The sequence below is a fragment of the Rhinolophus sinicus genome, chromosome 3, assembly GCF_057876585.1.
Source record: "Rhinolophus sinicus isolate RSI-liver-muscle chromosome 3, RSI-T2T, whole genome shotgun sequence".
In the NCBI taxonomy this organism is placed as follows: domain Eukaryota; kingdom Metazoa; phylum Chordata; class Mammalia; order Chiroptera; family Rhinolophidae; genus Rhinolophus; species Rhinolophus sinicus.
In genome coordinates, this window is record NC_142503.1 from 200093480 (window position 1) to 200111501 (window position 18022).

The following is an 18022-nucleotide window of genomic DNA, read 5'->3' on the forward strand; positions in this document are numbered from 1 at the left end:
CCCGATTTAAAGTTTTTAAACAAAATGAGAGAAATTCCATGATTTCAATTCAATTCTTCCACATGAACAGGGGTAAAGTACAATAGAACAGGCCTTAAAATGTAGTTTGGGGGTCATGCGAGGTCATTTACCGTTGCATTTCATTTCTGTATCTGTGTTTTTAGAAAACTATGAGTGGGAAGAACATTTCTTATTCTGCTCTTTATTTTATGTTAGTGACTTCTTCCTACGTACCGAAAGCATTGGAGTTAAACAGAATCAGCTCCATGTCACTTCCAGAAAGATCCTCACACACACAGGCCCCGAGTCACAAGCACCCCATTACCAACATCTCCACAGACACCCCCCTGTGTCACCCCATGCCCACCCTACAGTGCTGCTCCCCAGCCACTTCCCTGCCACCCTTTATCCTGCCTTCAATCTAGCATCACGTGACTCCCTTCTCCACATCCTTTACTTTCCTCCCTTTCACCCTTTCAATGCTGTACAGGTACTAGAGAAAAACATGCGCTCCCTTATTCCCATTTCTTCTTTCTACTTGTAAGAGAATCTTTCTAATAGGAATAGAAACGGCAGTACATCCAAATCGAAGAAAATAGTAAATATACACTATGACTTCATCTAGAGATGAAAACGAGGGTACGGTTCAGCTTAGTGCATAGAACACCCACCTTATCTCTGCACCACCTGGAACCCCTACTAAAATGACAGCATACGGTTACAAGGGGACACAGCCTCAAGGAGAACATGAGCTCTGGGAGAACAGGAATTTTGTTCTGTGTCTCCCTCTGATGAATTCCCGTTTCTGGAGTCCGTGTCACCATTGCAGAGCCTGGCACATCTTAAGTCCTTAAAAAATACTTGGATGAATGGATAACAGGCAATGACAGCAGACTACAATGTCAACCTAATTTTTCACAGTGGGAAAAGCAAGTGGACCAGTGGTGTCTAACTTAGCAAAACTAGAAAGCCGAAAGGTAAGTGTGTGTGAGGTGGCGGTAAGAAGGCTCAGGAATTATCAGCGGCACTAAGGTCTCTGAAGGCCTGAACAGTAACGGCCAGAACACAGGACTGGCTTCGTCTGCAGGAGCACTTACACCCAGATCTCCTCCTGCCGTCCGCCACCCCCCACCAGCCCTCCTCCACCTCACCCCACTTCCCACAAAGCTGGCCACCAGGCATATACCACCTCCCAGGCACCGGACCGGAAACCCCTCTCTGGGCGAACTGACAGGCCCAAGAGAAAGTTATTTCAGCAAGTTCTGGAAGTGCCCCCTCAAACTGGCATGGTCCCCAGCCTATTTCCTAAAAGTGAGACTCAACATTTAAAGTTTGTCTGCGCACACACAGTTTCGAATCAGCCCACTCATAATTATGAAAAGACGGCCAACAATCACCAGGTATTTGGAGCGAAGCTTCTGACATCAAAGACAAAGACCAAAGTAGAAACCAGAAGAAAAAGGACTCAGAAGAAACAAAGACAACACAGGAAACAAAGAAAAAGTCTATGAAACATAAATGTGCACACAAATCAATAAAAAAAAATTAATAAGAAGAAATGTAAAAAATGTATTGCCTTCATGAAACAAAAACAGGAAGCTAGAAAAAGAAATACTGAGGACAAAAACACTTAGAAATGAAAGACATGATGGCAGAAATAAAATTCAATATAAGGACTAGAAGATAAAGTTGAGGCCCTCTCCCAGAAAAATCAAACAAAAAGATAAATGAATGGGAAAAAGTAGGAGAAAAGGAAATTAACAGAACACTCCAGAAGGTCCACTATCTGGGTAATAGGAGATCAAGAAGGCTAGCAAGGAGAAACCAAAGAACTGATTATCAAGAATGAATACAGAAAAGTTTCCCAGAGCTGAAGGACCCAAGTGTCCCCAAGCAAAAAGCCCCACCAAGGAACACTAGGGCTAGACAGAAGTCTCCAAAGGCTTCCGGAGATAAATCAAATCACAAAAAGGCTTGGGAATCACAACGGTCTCCGTCTTCTCATCACCAACAATGAAAGGTAGACAGCAATGAAGTCATGCTTTCACTTCTGAGGAAACATGGGTTCTAAGCTAGAATTCAACATCCAGGCAAACTGTCATTCAAGTGTAGGGGAAGAAAAGGGATTTTCAGACAGACTAGGTCAAGAAATGTATCTCTGATGAGCTCTTTCTCAGAAAGCTACTAGAAGACATTCTCCACCCGAAGGAGAAAGACATGGAGTCCAGAGAAGAGGAGTTCAAGAGAGGAGAGCGACAAAAGAATTTCCGTAAGGAGTGAAGGAAGTCTCAGGATGACGGCTCAACTGCAGGCTGAGAGAACAAGTGCCGAGGATGGACCAGTAAATGAAGGCTCTGCAAGAGATGAAAGTGACAGATGACTCCAGGCGACTGGCTGTACTGGCGAGAGCTCCTTAACACCTGGGACTAAATTCATGATTTGTACACTGGCATCCAGGCTGAAGAAAAGGAAAAACTAATTCAGACCAATAAACACAAAAGACAGGCAACTAACTGTATCTTATGTGACTTACCCAATGATAACATAAACCTGAGTATCAACTGAAACAAAAATGACTACATAACCATCTGGAAAAAGGGAGAGGAAGGGATGTGTCGGGGCACGGCAGGGGGTGGGGAGCATTCTGTAGCCTCTCTTCCACGGAAGTCAACAGATAATGTCTAAAATAGAGAAACCAGAAAGTAACAGTGTGAGCGTACCACATAGAAGCATGAAGCCTGCGGCAGGAATTGCTAAATAAATCGCCGCCAATATCCGAGATTCTTCCCCGACCATCCGCAGTACAGACACCTTCACCCTGCAGCCTGGAATGCAGAGGGGGGTGGCCACCATCAGACGAGGGAGTGACAGCAGGTGACTTCTTGAAATGAGGATATTTTACTACCCTGGACTGCCAACATCCCAATCCCACATGAGGGAGAAACCAACCTTGGTTCTGCTCAAGGCACTGTTATTCGGTTCTCTGTTCTGGCAGCTGAATGTGATCCTGAGACAGACACGGTCAGTAGAACAGAGGGGTTGAGTGGCTGCTTATGAAAGTCAGAACCCAGAGTGGGCGGGCGGGCAGAGCGCCTGCTGTTTTGCATTACAACTCTGTAGAACTAAATGCAATGCCTTAATAAAGGTAAAATATATTTAAAGAAAATCACCCCACAGGGTCTGGTCAGAGTGCTGTTAATTTCAACTTCAAAACTAAGATTAGATGTGTCTTTTTAGGTCAATTTTAAATTCTAACATTGGACCATGGATTTCAGACCTGAGTTTTTCAAGGCAACAGAATATGAAGTCATTGTGGAGGTTTTGGAAAAGGGAGAGTTGATAAAAATGAAAGGCAGCATTTAATTAAGACTGATTTCGCAAGGTATTTACATTTTCAAGTGAGAAAGGTATTCACTCAGGTCTGACGGCTTCAGCTAGGCCAGTGACAATGGAAATGGAAAGAAAAAGCTACAATAAAATTGAGATATTTCAAAGCAGGTGCCAGCAAGGAGGCCCGAGGCTGACCACAGTCCAGTGGAGAAGAGAAACCCCAGCTAGGCTGGAAGGCTGCTTGCTCAGATATGACTCAGGAAAACATCCAGAGCCTGGTTTAGCCAAGGGAGAGTGGGGATGGGGTGGGTAGAGGGCAGATCACCTGATCGCTCAAATTCCTAACAGTTTTCAAACCCATGCTTCTGTGATTCTGGAGACTGGCAGGATCACCACCATCCCAATCACATTAGGAATCCCCTTAGAAAAATAAGTTCCACACGTCTCCCAAGGAGCTCCAATGCAAGATCAAATTCAACTGAAATTTACAGCTTAATTCAAATTTCTCTTTGAATTTCTAATTCTTTTCTAAGGATAAATAAGAAAATCCAAAGTCTCCTAGTATATAAATAATCCTTTTTGCAAAGTTTTCCTCTAAAAACAATTTTGTTGCCAATTACCTACCAGCCAATAAAATTAACCAAAAACCAAATACATAAAACCTTATACACAGATTGTCTGAAACCATATTGTAAAGTGCGACCTTTATTTCATACTGATAGGTAGTATCTATTTTGGGTTTGTTTTTTTTTGAAGTTGTTTCTCTGGTAGATTTTAAGTCCCTATATATATAGTTCATATTGTCAAAACACTTGTGATTTAAAATCTAAGGAAAGTGTATTTTCCTCTCATCTATCTTCGTTAGTGAGATTCTCACACAAATTTAAGATAACTTTAACATACTGTCATTCTGGAAATTCTAAGAATCTAAGAATCAAACAAACTCGGGACAATAACCAAAAGGTGTTATGTTATGTTAGGGGGTTAGGGTGATGTGATTATAGGGTTGTTGTTTTTTAATTCTTTTGAAATTACCTTTATTTTATCCCCCTTTTGATAAAAAAGCTAAAAATTTGTATTTGGTCTCTTCCAGCAAGATCCTTACTTTATTAGTCTCAAAAGATACTCTCTGCCTCTTTACCAAGAAAAGCCTTCAGAAGTTTTGCCGTTCTTAATATAGTTTGGAATTAACAGTCTGTTTGCTCCCGTGTTTACCAGCATCTGAGCACAGCCAGGAGGGGGTTGCCAAGGGCAGCAGGAGGCAGGGCAAAGTCAGGGGAGCTACCTGTCAGCCCTGCGGAGTGTGAAGTGGCTGCCAGGTGCCTCCCGGTCCTGTGCTTGCAGAGCTCACTGCCCACCAGTCACTCTGTCAGGTGGCTCACATCGTGGTCCCAAGATGAGGACAACTCGCTCCAACTCCAGTTTTATTTACTGCAAGTCTGGATTTAACGGACATACTGTTCACTTTAAAGTCCCACTGTCAGTGGAGGAGGTTGTAGGAGAGAAAAGGTAGGGAAGGCTGGCTTGGTAGGTAATGTCTGGTGGTTTCCATTCCCATCACATGCCATGTGCTCCCTCTCACTGTGCGTTTCAAAAAGCTATGAATAAAATCTAAATTATGCTAGCCTAATCTTTATTAAGCAATCCCAATATCTCCCTACAATTTGGTGCTTATTATAATATTCAAAAGACCCGTTTCTTAAATCTGTTATTTAAAAAAAGTGTTCCCATGTTATGCAAACATCCCATCTGGAAAAACCATTAAGATTAAAACATATCTTGAGATGTTTAGCACCATCTGTGAAGCCTGAACTTATTCCACTTGGTAGAGTCAGCCCACTCACACCCCGTGCTACGCATCCCCACGCTGACGGACACGGGGATGCACATCAGAGAAGGACTCTGAGAAGGTACGGCGCCATTCATAATAAGAAAAGGCACCAAGGAAGAAATTAGACTGAGGGCTGGAAGATGAATCCTGTTCCTGATAGAGGAAGTACAGGTCATGGTGAGAGAAGGTGGCCCTGACCGGGAACCGGTAGACTCACACCGAGGCCGGCCTCCGTGAGGCATGGCTGCACCAGCAGTAAGCCTTACACCTCCCACCCTGGCTGCAGGCCACAGGGGACGCGCACGGAGGGCCACTGTGGTCCACCCGGTGCCAAGGGGCTGGGACTTCAAACATCAGCCCCACCGAAATGTAACACGAGCCGTATTACATATTTGCACACAGCCACGTTACATATTTAACACACATAAGAGTATTTCCATGTAACAAAGATGAAAGACAATTCATCTCATTTCAGTTGGCCATGTTTGTTGCTGTTTATAGAAATTTCAGTGTTTCACATGCTCTACTTCAAATAGTATCAAATTTGCATTAAAATAGCTTAAAGAAATACACATGCAAAGCAGAGTATTTCCAACTTTTAATTAAGGTCCATGATTTAATAGAGGAAACTAATCAAACTATAAACATAATCAAGGGGAAATTAAAGACAATAACCTACACTGAAGGCCAGGATGACTCTTGTTCCAAGCACCCACTGTGGAAATAAGAAAATAAGAGCCAGAAACAGTCTTCTTTTAAAACTTTAAAACTTTATTATCTATACTTTCTAGATTTCCGCTAAGATTTCACAGTAAGTCTCAAAATCTGAGCTGAACCAGCCACTTTCCTTCCTTAAGTGTCGAGAATTCCACCTACCTGTCATTAGACACCTAGCACGATTTGGAAGGTGAGGAGGGCCTGGCCCTCTGCATGAGCGCACTCAACAGCTCGGAGGTTTCAAACTTCCTGGTGTGCGAATCCCACAGCGCAACAAGCCACAGCCTGACGGCCTGCGCACCTGTGTCCTGTGCAGCAGTCGCCTGGGTGCCCGCCGATGCTCCACAAACAACTCCATCGGGAAGACCACCCTCGCCTTCCAATCTCAGTGCCTGGGTCTTCCGACTAACACGAAATAATGACTGCACACATCTCAACTCGTGACACACCACTAGTTACAATGGTGCATATTAACACACGTGAGATCAAATACTACTTCTAAAGATACACTAGTATTTCATTAAAATGCCACCTTAAATGGAAGTCCATGCTTCCTCTCCGTAACTCCAAGTTTATACTTCTGTGCAAACTGAGTTCTTGGGATAATGTAATTTATCTGTAATCATAATTTCCAACAAGCCAGAATACAATTTTGAAAATATTTCCATCTTAATAGCACACGGCTTCTGTTTAGATCTGGCAAGGTCAACTCTCCTAAAATAAGAGCTCCACACAGGCTGAGAAGCGCTTCCTTCAGCGAAGCCCGCAATTCAGAGTGGCTGGCATTGTCTGGTGGTGGGGTGCTGCACAAGCACCCCTGGCCCACAGGGCACCCAGCCTTCAGACTAGCTCCACCGAGACACGGCTCAGCTCCCAGGCCAGAGGCCGGGGGCCACACCTTACCAGCGACAGAAGCCTTCCCTCTGCTTCCTCCTTTCAGTCACACTTTTCCTCAAAGACTACACAGAGTTGAACCTGATGTGGAACTCTGGATTTCAAGATCGAATGAATGCTCAGGAAGGAGTGGCAAATACAATATTCAGAAGGCTCAGATGTAAGAGGCACCAAAGACCTCACTTTCAAAGCAACTGTGACGTCAGTTAATTATTCAGTTGGAAATCAGGTCACTGATAAAGGACCCCAGAAAGTGATTAGTCTCATTTTACTGATACTGTATTGACATGTAACCAAGAATGGTGGTCCCCACAGAACTAAAGTGTAGTAACAGGCTGTCCTGGGGCTCAGGGCCTCCTTCTGCTGCTCTCACAAGACATCAGGTCAACGTCTCGCTAAGGAGCAAAAACCAGAAGGCCTCTAAAGAATATGGTAACCTAAGGTTTAATTTGTAAACAAAATTCCAATTCCAGTGACTACCATTTTGGCTGACAGGAGGCCTCACTGCAGAAGACATTCGTTTGTTTCTTCACGTAAACATCTGCTTTATCAGCACTAAAGGTTAGAAATTACTGGTTCAAACAGCACAGTCCTAGTGCAATGACACAAATGACCCAAGGACAGGCCCATAGGTTCGGCCGGCACACAGCATCTTCCAAGTCGACCCTTTTAGGTGAGTCTGGGGGTCCTGACAGAATGCCCGTGGTGGGGAAAGGTGAAGCCAAAGGGTTTCACTTTACACTGGGAGCAGTCTTCCGGATTCTAGTGAACATTAAATGGTTTAACCAAATTTGTGTCCTAATAAAGCGTAACAGATCAGTTGATCAACGATTACAGGATTATACACCCCTGAATGAACTGGAGAAGGCATGCAAAGATCAGATGAAAAAAGTTTTTACATGACTTCCATATACTGACAGTTCCAGCTACCCCCAAAACATTAAAAGGGTCTGGTGTAATTACAAAAAAAAAAAAAAAATCAATTTGCTCTTGCATGGCGTCTTCAAAATAAGGCTTTTAACCCTAAAATTCCCTTGGCGGTGCAACAGTGAAGAGGGTGTGCAGACCCTAGACACCAAGGGAATGTAGATAGGCTGTCAGCTAGGAGGGTCTCAGGAGTTGCTCACGGGCTGGGGGGCCCACGGGACTGTTGGGGAGACAGATGCAAAAAGCACACGCGGCTGCACCACAAGCCAGCGAAGTGTGTGGTGGGGGAGAGGCCCTGGACTGTGACTCTGGACCCCAGCGCGGGGGCCGGGGGTGGGGGTGGATATCCCAGTGAGTGCTGCAGGAAATGATATCCAGACTCGGAGGGTGGATCTAGGAAGCGGCAGGGGCGATGGCCCGGCGGGGGGAGGGAGTGGGAACGGAGGATGTGGCTCCCAGGGGCAGGATGAGGGGGCGGAACGGCCCAACGCGGATGTGCAAGGGTCTGAGCGCAGGGAGGGACGCGGTCCCGCGAAGGGACTGGAGCGGCCAGAGAGGGATGGGGAGGCGGGCTCAACGGAAGCCCGAGGGCAGCGCGGAGGGGGCGGCAGGGTGGGGAGAAAGGTGAGCCCGGGCGGGGGTCCGAGGGGTTGAGGGTCAGGTCCGCGCCCCGCGTGCACTTACCCCACTCGAGAAACTCCGCCACATATTTGTCGCGGCGCAGGGCCGAGTGGCTGCACTCGGTGTACAGGCAGACGAGCACGTCGAGCAGCGTCTCCACGCTCAGGGCGCTCTCGTTGCGCCAGGGCCCGTCCAGGAGCAGCTGCTCCAGCTTCTTGAGCCGCACCTTGGCCGACATGGTGCCGCGCGGCCCGCTCCCCACTCGCCGGCCTCTCGCCGCCCGCTCGGCCAGTCCGTCAGGGCGAGCCTTCGGGGGCCCGGCGGCCGCGAGCCCCGGCAGCGGTGGCGCCTCGTCGCCGCCCCGTCCGCGTCGTCGCGCCCCGGCCTAGGCCGACATCTTGGGCTCGGTCCCGGCGGCGCAGCGTCTGGGGCGCCGGGCCCCGCGGGTCCATGGGCCGGTCTCCCCCCCGCCCCGCCTCAGCGCCGCCGCCCTCCTCGCCCGGCGCGGCCCGCCCCGCCTCGTCCCCGCCGCGCGCCCCTCGGCCCCGCCCGCAGCCGCACCCTCCCCGCCGCCAGCCACCCGCCGGACTGGAGCGGCGCAGACCCGAGCGCAGCGCAAACCCGGCCGGCGCCCCACCGACCCGGCGGCCCAGCCCCGCGGCCCGCAGCCAACCAGGGCGCGGCCAGCGCGGGCGCAGCCAACCACGGCGGGGCCGGCCACTGCCGCGCTGACCTCAGCGCGCCGCCCCGCCCCTGCGGCCCGGCTCCCGGCTCCCGGCGGGATCGGACCTCGCCGCTCGCCGTAGGGAGGCCGGGATGCTGGGAAGGCCGGGGGCGGGCAGGGTCGGAGGGGGGCGACGCCGGAGGGGGCGTGGCGAGCGAGGAGCCAGTGCGCTGCCGAGATTGCGGGACCGGCGCGTGCGCAGAGGGCGCCGTGCGGCGTGCGGGGTCGCTTCGCCGTCTGGCCCCCGGTGTGCGGAGTCCGCGCTCGTGCACGTCAGGGTCTCGATAGGGAGCGCGAAGCTCAGAGCGTCCCCGGCCTGCCCTCACCAGCCTGGGACTTAGGGGCCGCCCCACAGACGCAACTGTGGAGGCCTCGGCGGCAGGACGAACCGTTTTAAAACCAGGGCTCGTCCGAGCTCGGAACGGCCTTCGAAAATGCGAGCCCACCTCTGACTTGACAGACGGGAAACTGAGGCCAGGACGGGCGGGGCTACAGCAGAGGCGGCGGCTCAGCGGGCCACCCAGCGCCCGGTGAATTCGTGATACCCGCACAGAGGCCACTTTCAATTCCACTGTCCAACTTACCCGTCCCCGCAAACAAATGTCTTGGGATAGTAAATTGTTAGGAAGCGGCCGGCTGTTTGTGCCTAGGGTTTCCAGGCGAGAATTCCCGCCTGTTCTCAGGAATAATTTTCACTTTCCCGAGAAAAGTTGGTCGGGAACTCGGGAAAATCAGCTCCTTGAATCCAGGTGGTTGGTAGTATTGGTTGTCACTTTGTGGAAACGATTCATCGTGAGAACAGAAAACAGTTTATATCTCGGGATTCCAGAACGGGAAAACGGCGGGGGGGGGGGGGGGGAATCCTGAGAGCGGGCGGGAATTCCCGCCTGGAAACCCTATTTGTGTCCAGGCTGGGTTTGCCTAGCAAGTCACTGCTTGCTTGAACTAAGATTGTTGGTTTATCTGTGTGGCGGGGAGAGGAGGGTGATGGAGAATACCCCCACTCTAATTCTTGACATCAGGACTGGAGGGACCGCCTGGAACTGGTGGTCAGTTACCCAGGCTGTGGGAGTGGGTGAGAGCTGGGAGCTAGGGTGCAGGGCTGTGGGAACCGTGACTCAGGAAAGGGAGGAGGCACTTTGGTAGGGGCAGGGCAAGAAGGTGGGACAGGTGAGAGGGTAGGTAGAGGAGCCTGTGGCAAAACTAATCCACGGAGATAGGGATGAGAATAGCGGCTCCCCCTGTCTGTGGAGGAGGTATTGGCTGGAAAGGGTAGGAGGGAGCCTTCAGGCAGCTGGGAATGTTCTATGCTTTGATTCCGGTGATGGTTGATTATACAGGAGTACCTATAAGTAACATTCTTCAGAGTGTACACTTAAGGGCAATGCATATCAGTGTTTTTGTGTATCATACCTTAATTTTTAAACAGTGGGCAAAAACAGTCTTTGATGTTAGAGGCCAGAGTACTGGTTACTTTGGGGGGCTGCACTGGACGGGGGCATGAGGGAGCCTTCTGGGAGGTGAGGAATATTCTATACCTTGATCAGATAGTCTCAGTGTGTTACATGGGTCTGTACATATATAAAATTTGACCAAACATCCTCTAAATATTTGCACTTTGTGTGTACAATACCTCAAAAAAAGAATGAAAGAAAGGCCGAGGTGAGCACACCACCCAAAGCCAAAGATTTTTCACTGGTTTTAGGATAAAGACCAAATTCTTTACCTTGGCTTTTAAAAAATAGGGAGATCTGAAATCTTTGTAACTTTCCTAACAATTGTCACCCCAGTAAACTAATTTAAAAGAATAGGGTGATCAGACATCAGAATTTGCCAAGACCATCCCCATTTTTTGTCCCAGTGTGAATATAACCATGTCCTTCATTCCCACATGTCCCCATAGGCAGTGTATCCTTTTTATCTCCAGACCCAGCAGGCTCAGCCTGGGTCTGCTCAGCTCTCGACCCTGTCCATCCCCTCCTCTTCAGTCTCTGACTCCAGGCTCTCTGGCTTTCGCCACTCCTCAACTGTCCTGCTCCCTCGTGCCTCAGGGCCTTTGCCCTCACCAAGCCCTCTACCTCGGATGTCCCCCCAACCACCTTCACTTTGCTCAACCCAAATTTCTTTGTGTTGTCCCTTCCGGGCAACCTTGCATAACTCTCTGGGCTAAATCAGGCCCAGTTCACCCTGGAGTTTTCCTTAGCATTCTGCACAGTGGGTACCTGTGGACTTGCACACTAGACTAGAAATCTTCTGTGCCTGTTTCCTCAGTGATAAAAAGAGTATAATAATAGGACCTACTTCAGCATTTGGGTGAGTTTCCGAGAGAATTAAATGAATTCACACCGATAGAGCACTCTGAGCAGTGCCTGGCTCATAGCAAGTGCTCACACATTGGCCGCTGGAATCATGCATTAGACTTATTGTTTCAGAAACTAGGGACCCTGTGACCAGCTGATGGATGGAGCAGTCCTGTGTCCTCCAAACCAGGGACTCCTAGTGTCCTCAGGCACCCATGAGGTTCCTGTGTATCTGTCTTGGTCATTTCAGGCTGCTAGAACAAAGAGCCAGAGACTGGGTGGCTTATGAACAACTGAAATTTGTCACAGTTCTGGAGGCTGGAGGTCTGGGATCAGGGTGCCGGCCCAGTGAGCTGCTGGGTCAGTGACTCCTCAGGTTTACAGAGGACTGTCTTGCTGTGTCCTCACCTGGAGGGAAGAGGGAGCTCTGTCCTCTTAGAAGGGCACTAATCCCGTCATGAGGGCTCCATCCTCAGGACCTAACACCTCCCTAAAGGCCCGCCTCCTAGTGTATCACGTTGGGGGTTATGAAATGTAGGGGGACGTAAACAGTCCATAACAGTATCTTTACAGTAAACTCCTACTGGGGCTGGCTCCAGTGGGTTTCTGGTCTTTGGAACAAGCAAGTGGGACTAAAATTAGAATGTCCAGATCTATAGGCTTAAACCTCTGAACTTGATTCAATGTTAAATATTCCCCCTCAGGCCCAGCTTGAGCCCCCCCAGGGTCTGAGGGGAGCACTGGGGAAGGGGGCTGTGCTTGGCCTTCCATAGCCTCTCCCAGCCAGCTTGGCCCTCCTCCCACTCCCCGGGGCTGCTGCCAGCTGCCAGGGTGGGAAAGGAAGAGGTGTTGGGGAGGGCTAGGGCCTCCACTCTGGTCTGGCAGATAGTAAGTGGGCGCCCTCTCTCCTGGGGACATTCACGGGCTCCTGGCATTTCCCTCCAGCTCCCTCTCCTGAGCAGATGTGTTGTCTTTGGGGGGGGTTACCTGTTGGCTGCAGGGGATCTTCTGCCCTTCTGTGGAAACCACTGGACGGGATCTGAGATGATCTATCCATGTAGTTCACGTCTGCCCACCCCTGGGCCTGACAAATGTTTGGGCGCTGGCAGGTACCGACGCCAGTATACTCTTGGCTCCACCTCTTAGAGGCCCGTGAGCCCGCCTTTCCTGGCTGGCGCCCATCCCCTGTCCACTGCGCCTCCAAGTGAAGGGCCATGTCGTAAGCTCTCTGAGGAATCCCGTGAAAGCCACCCTCACTAGGCTTCAGGTGAGGGAAGGAGCGCCCCAGGCCCTGTGCCCGGCAGGACCAGTTACCAGATCCACTCTTCTCTCACTTCATCCCAGGTGTGAAACAGGTTCCCAAGCATTGCCCATGACAGTCTACATGTGGTGACCTAACACCTCATTTGAGAATCCACATCTGCTGTCACTTGATGTACCTCAAAATCTCAATTTAGTGTTCTGATACATTACAACATGTACACCGCACAAAGGTCATTGTCCTTTTGCTGGGCAGTCCTGTGTTTGTCTGACTGTCACTCCCTACCCCCCTCTCCCTACACCCTGTGAGTCTGTGCTCTGGTTCCATTCTGATCATGGGATCCTAGGGGGGCTGCCATGGGGGGTGGACATGTCAGCCAGGGCCAGCTGGTCAGCTCTCCATCTCCCTGATCAAGGGTCGTCATGTGACTCAAGCCACATGAGAACTTTTTTAGGATGTTTTGTACTAAAACTGGGAGACAGTATGTCTTATCTTTTTCCTTAGACCAGGGGCAGGTAAACTTTTTCTGCAAAGGGCCAGCTAGTGAATGTTGCAGGTTTTGCGGGCCCTACAGTCTCTGCCTCGACCCTTGTGACATGAGAGCAGCCATAGACGGTATGTAAGCTGTGAGCATGGCTGGGTGTCAGCGAAACCACAAAAAGAAGTGGCGGGCTGGACTTGCTGGCACTTACTACTTCCCAGCATAAGTAGTGATGGTGGGATTTCAGACCACCAGCCACAGCCCCTGTGAGAGAAAGAAAGGGAGAAGTGGGGAGCATTGGCCACATGAAACAATAAAATGTCCTCTTTAAACCAGTGTAAGAAAGGATCTTGTCATTTGCACCCAAAAGTGCCCTTTTCAAGTAATTAAGAACAAGTGGAAATAATCCAAAAGAAAAATGGTCAAATCATATGAGAAGGCAAAACACAGAAGAGGAAACACAGAGGATCAAAAAACATACAAGTATGAGAACATGCTCAGTCTCGTTGGTGTTAAAATGTACATTAACTTCTGCTTCCAGCCAATATGGTACAATGGGGACCAGATTTACCCTCCTACCTGAGACAATGAAAAAAAACACACACAATATACACAAAACAATTTTCATGACACTGCAAATCAGGCATCAAAGGACCGTGATCCCTGAGACATCATAAACAAAAGAGGTGATTCCTATGACTGCCCAGCCAGGGAGGGGGCACTGAGATGGAGCCCAGGGGACTAGCTGAGAAGAGGAGCTGAGACCCTGGAGACCAAAGCAGCAAGAAGAGCTGGGATGTTGTCCTGCTCAGGACCGAGAACCATAAAGGAGTGAGCATCACAGAAAAAGAACCCTGGAGATCCACAGATCTACAGGGCGTGGTGTAGGCCTCAACCCAGCAGGCACCGAGGGTGCCATCACCCTGCAGCCCCGTGCATGGGCCCAGGAACCAAGCAGTGGGCTAGGAGGGGCCCCTCCCACCATTGCACCTAATGACACACTACAGGAATGTCTGCTTTCCTTCCTGTGACCTTGGGCTGGTGTCCAAGAAAGGAGTGGTTCCATCAGGAAACACAGTCATGCTTCTGATGAATTAGAGCCGAGGCGCCCCTCCCCACAGGCCATTTCTGGTTTCTCCTGCCACGGAGCCAGCAGGCAGAGAAGGGTGCTGCCTGGGACACTGCTCCCAATTGTCAGAGGGAGCTTGAATGGTTTTGACACATGGGGGCCAGGTGGACTACGTGTGGGGCCCAGGGATTCACATGGTGCTTAAAGGTTCTTACTGGAAAAAGGGAAGGGAGTTCATTAGGGACAGGCCCATAAAGGACTCAGGTTTGGGTCATCCCACCATCCCCGCCTGCTGCACTGCCTGACCTGGCAGTCTCCCCCATCTCTGCGGGCTGCCAGAGGCCCCTTCCCAAAGGCTGGTTCTGAGCACATCTCTCTCAGCTCAGAAGCCTTCCACGGCTTCCCATTGTCTCAGGGACCAAGGAGGCCATCTGAGCCCATGATCCAGGATTTCCTCTCCCAGAGCCTACAGCTCCACTGAAGGGAATTACTTGCTGCCTGGAAGGGGCAGGTGTGGAGGCTGGACCAGGGAGTCAGGGAGGAGGCACCCAGAATGGGGGGCCTTTGGGGAGGACACCCAGACTTCAGTGCAAACACTCTAAGTGCCCTGAGCACAGCACTTTGCAGACCAACCTGCCCAGGACCCGGTGAGCAGGGACAGGAACCCCCCCCCCCCCCCCCCCCCCCCCCCCCCCGGTTTTCAGAAGAGCAGATGGAGGCTCAGGGCAGTGAAGTAGCTGCCGGTAGCTCTTTTCTGGGTTTTGTGCGAGGCAAAGTGAACAGCAAAGTCTCCCGTGACCCCCTCTATGAGGCGGTGTGGGAAGTCCTGCACGGAAACCAGCGCAAGCGCAGGAGGTTTTGGAGCCAGTGGGGCAGCAGATCAGCTTGAAGAACTATGACCCTCAGAAGGACAAACGCTTCTCAGGCACCGTCAGGCTTCAATCCACTCCCCGCCCCAATTCTCCATCTGTGTTCTGGGGGACCAGCAGCACGGTGACGAGGCCCAGGCTGTGCATATCCCCCACACGGACATCAAGGCCCTGAAGAAACGCAACAAGAATGAGAAACTGGTCAAACAGCTGGCCAAGAAGTATGATGCCTTTTTGGCTTCAGAGTCTCTGATCGAGCAGCTCCCAGGCATCCTGGGTCCAGGCCTGACTAAGTCTGGCAAGTTCCCTGCCTTCTGACCCACAATAAGAACACGGTGGCAAAAGTCGATGAAGTGAAATCCACCATCAAGTTCCAGATGAGGAAGGTGTTGTGTTTGGCAGTGGCCGGTAGCCACATGAAGGTGACAAAAGATGAGCTTGTGTACATCCACCTAGCTGTCAATTTCCTGGTGTCATGACTCAAAAAGCACAGGCAGAACGTCCAGGCTTTCTAGATCAAGGGCACCATGGGAAAGCCCCAGCACCTGCACTAAGTAAGGCACAGCTTCATAAATCATAGTGCTACCAAAAAAAAAAAAAAAAAAAAAGTAGCTGCTGGTAAGTGGCAGGGCCCGCGTCTGCCCAGGCCCCTCGCCGAGCTTGGCTGCCTTTCCTCAAAGCAGCACACGCCGCCTTCTCACTGAGGCTGGTGTCCTCTTCCCAAGAGCAACCCCGTGAGGAGTAACTCCAGTGACCTGTGCGTGCCCAGCACTCTCCACACAGCCCCTCCCTTACTGCACACAGCCCTGTCCCCTCCCCACCGTGCAGGTCAGAGTGGTCAGAGGAGCCAGGACTTGTCTAAACCCGTGTGGCCAGCAGAGGCCTGGGCATTGCCTCTGAGCACAGACATGTCCTCCGGCTGCAAGGCTGCCTTGTTCTGCCCAGGGTGTGGAGACAGAGGAGCCTGGGAGGGGCACACTGAGGACACTTCTGTCCGTCTTCCACCTTGTGGATCTCAGTGTGGTCTCCGGACCCAGCTGGGGACTCATTAGAAATGCCCCCAAACCCACTGACCAACAACCAGTGGGGCAGGGCCCTCCCTGTGGTTCTGCTGCATGTTGGATAGAACCACTGCTGCAGGCTTCTCTGCTCTGGGCCACAGTGGGCCCTCAGCTCCTGTCTAGGTATACCCCTCCCCCCAGGGCTGGGTGACAACAGAGGGAGGGAGGGAGCCCAGGGTGCTGATCTTCAGGGGCCACCATCTAGCTTAGACCTGCAGTGGATAGTCCACTGTTCCACCTGAGGAGCCCAGGAGACGGGTACACCCATTAGTCAATCATCCTTCACCTGCTAAGTGGGTGTAGTGGTCCCCACCCACCACTCCGGGCTATGAGGATTAAGTGAGACAATGCACAGGGTGGGTGCAGAGGGCACTCCATAAGCCACATCTTCATCATCAGAATGGCATTTATCATCACAGGGCAAACAGCCCTTCGACCAGCAGATGATTTCCCTAAATTGGCCTTTAGGACCCAGTGCACCTGCCTCCTACTGACTCTCTGCTGGATGGGGAGCCAGGAAGCCTGGCCCATCCCTGCATGGCCGCAGCCTGGGCAACCCCCTCACCGGTTCTTCCTGCGTTTCCCCACCCTCCCACCCAACCCACTGCGGCCCAGAGCACAAACCCTGGGGCGCAGGGTTTGGGGGCGTCTGCTCCCGCTCAGGAGATGCACCTGCTGGGCGGGTGTCGCACTGCAAGTTTGGTGAATATCTACAGAAGGAAATGGTGGCCCGAGTGGCTGAATGACCTGCCAGTAGGTCGGGGTGGGGGTGGGGATGGAGGAGACTGGAGCTGCTGGGACAGGAGTGGGGCGCGGGGACGTAGAGAGGGTGGTGTCCCGGCCTGGGCGGGGTGCATATCTGGCGTGCATTTCCCCCTTGCTGCTCCAGGGCTCAGAGGCCGGGCAGGACATGGGGTGCCAGGCCCCACCTTTCAGCAGTGACGTGAGGGCTGTAGCCGGCCAGGCCTCAAACCCGGCTCCGCCCCCACCCGCAGGCGGGGCTGGGGATGGAGCGGCTGTTTTCCCTCCACCCTTGTCCCCCAACCAGGTTCCCCCCATTTTGCTCAGGACTGGCCCCTTCCCCTGCCGCCATCACGGCTTTGCGCCCAGGCGCTCAGGGGATTCACATGGGGGATTTCAGAGACCAGATCTCACAGGCTTAAAGAATCGGTTAAACGGGAGGCTGCCAGGAAGTGGGCAGTTTCTGCGTCAAATGCGGGCCTGATACCCATCCGGCTATCCACAGGGACTCAGCGCCTCTGGCGGAGGGAAGACAGGGACCACTCCAGGGCTCCCCTGTGGGCAGCTGGTCTTTGAAGGCAGGAGGCTCGGGAAGACTCCAGTCTCAGCATCAATTCTGCATCGTGAGCCCTGGGGCAAGACACTTACTCCCCTCTCTGAGTCTCAGAGTCTGAGCCTGTACCAGGAACGGGTTAACAGCCCCTGTTCCCACACCAATAGATTGTCCCGGTCACAGCTGGGGTGGATGAGAGGTGTGGCTCTCTTGCTCCTCACACCCTTTCCCCCAGAGCACGCAGCTCTGCCCAGTGTTGGCAGCATGTCTCCTGTGCCCACTCCAAATTCCAGCCAGCTCTGTGACCCTGGGCAGCTCCCTCCCTCCGCCTCTCTGTGCCTGGTCTCTTCCTCTGTAGAATGGGATAATAATGTACCATCCTCATAGGGTCTCCATGATTCAATGGGCTAGGCAAAGCTCCCAGACAGTGCGTAGGATACAGGAAGTGTATGCAAGCTCAGCTAGAATCACGGTGTATCCACAACATCTCTGTGCTATACAAACGTACATATGCATAAAGGGGCAAAGATTTTAAACTTTATATTTGTTACACAAAGGTGGCTCCTGATAGGCACTGCGCACATACCAACACCTCCTGGAGAAGGATTTGTCACCACCTCAATACACAGGAGCTGCAGCTTAG

The 18022-nt window shown here is 51.5% G+C and overlaps 1 protein-coding gene across 3 annotated transcripts in view; it reads right to left on the reverse strand.

Moving 5' to 3' along the window:
* CDC42BPB (CDC42 binding protein kinase beta) overlaps nt 1–8784 on the reverse strand; it is a 101178-nt gene extending 92394 nt beyond the window's left edge. For all 3 annotated transcript variants that reach the window (XR_002138676.3, XM_019747183.3, XM_019747182.3), the window contains exon 1: nt 8384–8784. Coding sequence is in view for 2 of the 3 variants with exons in the window: in XM_019747183.3 (XP_019602742.3) it covers nt 8384–8558 (175 nt within the window). In the remaining variant the exon portion in view is untranslated. The remainder of the gene's footprint in view (nt 1–8383) is intronic.
* Nucleotides 8785–18022: the final 9238 nt, after the last annotated feature.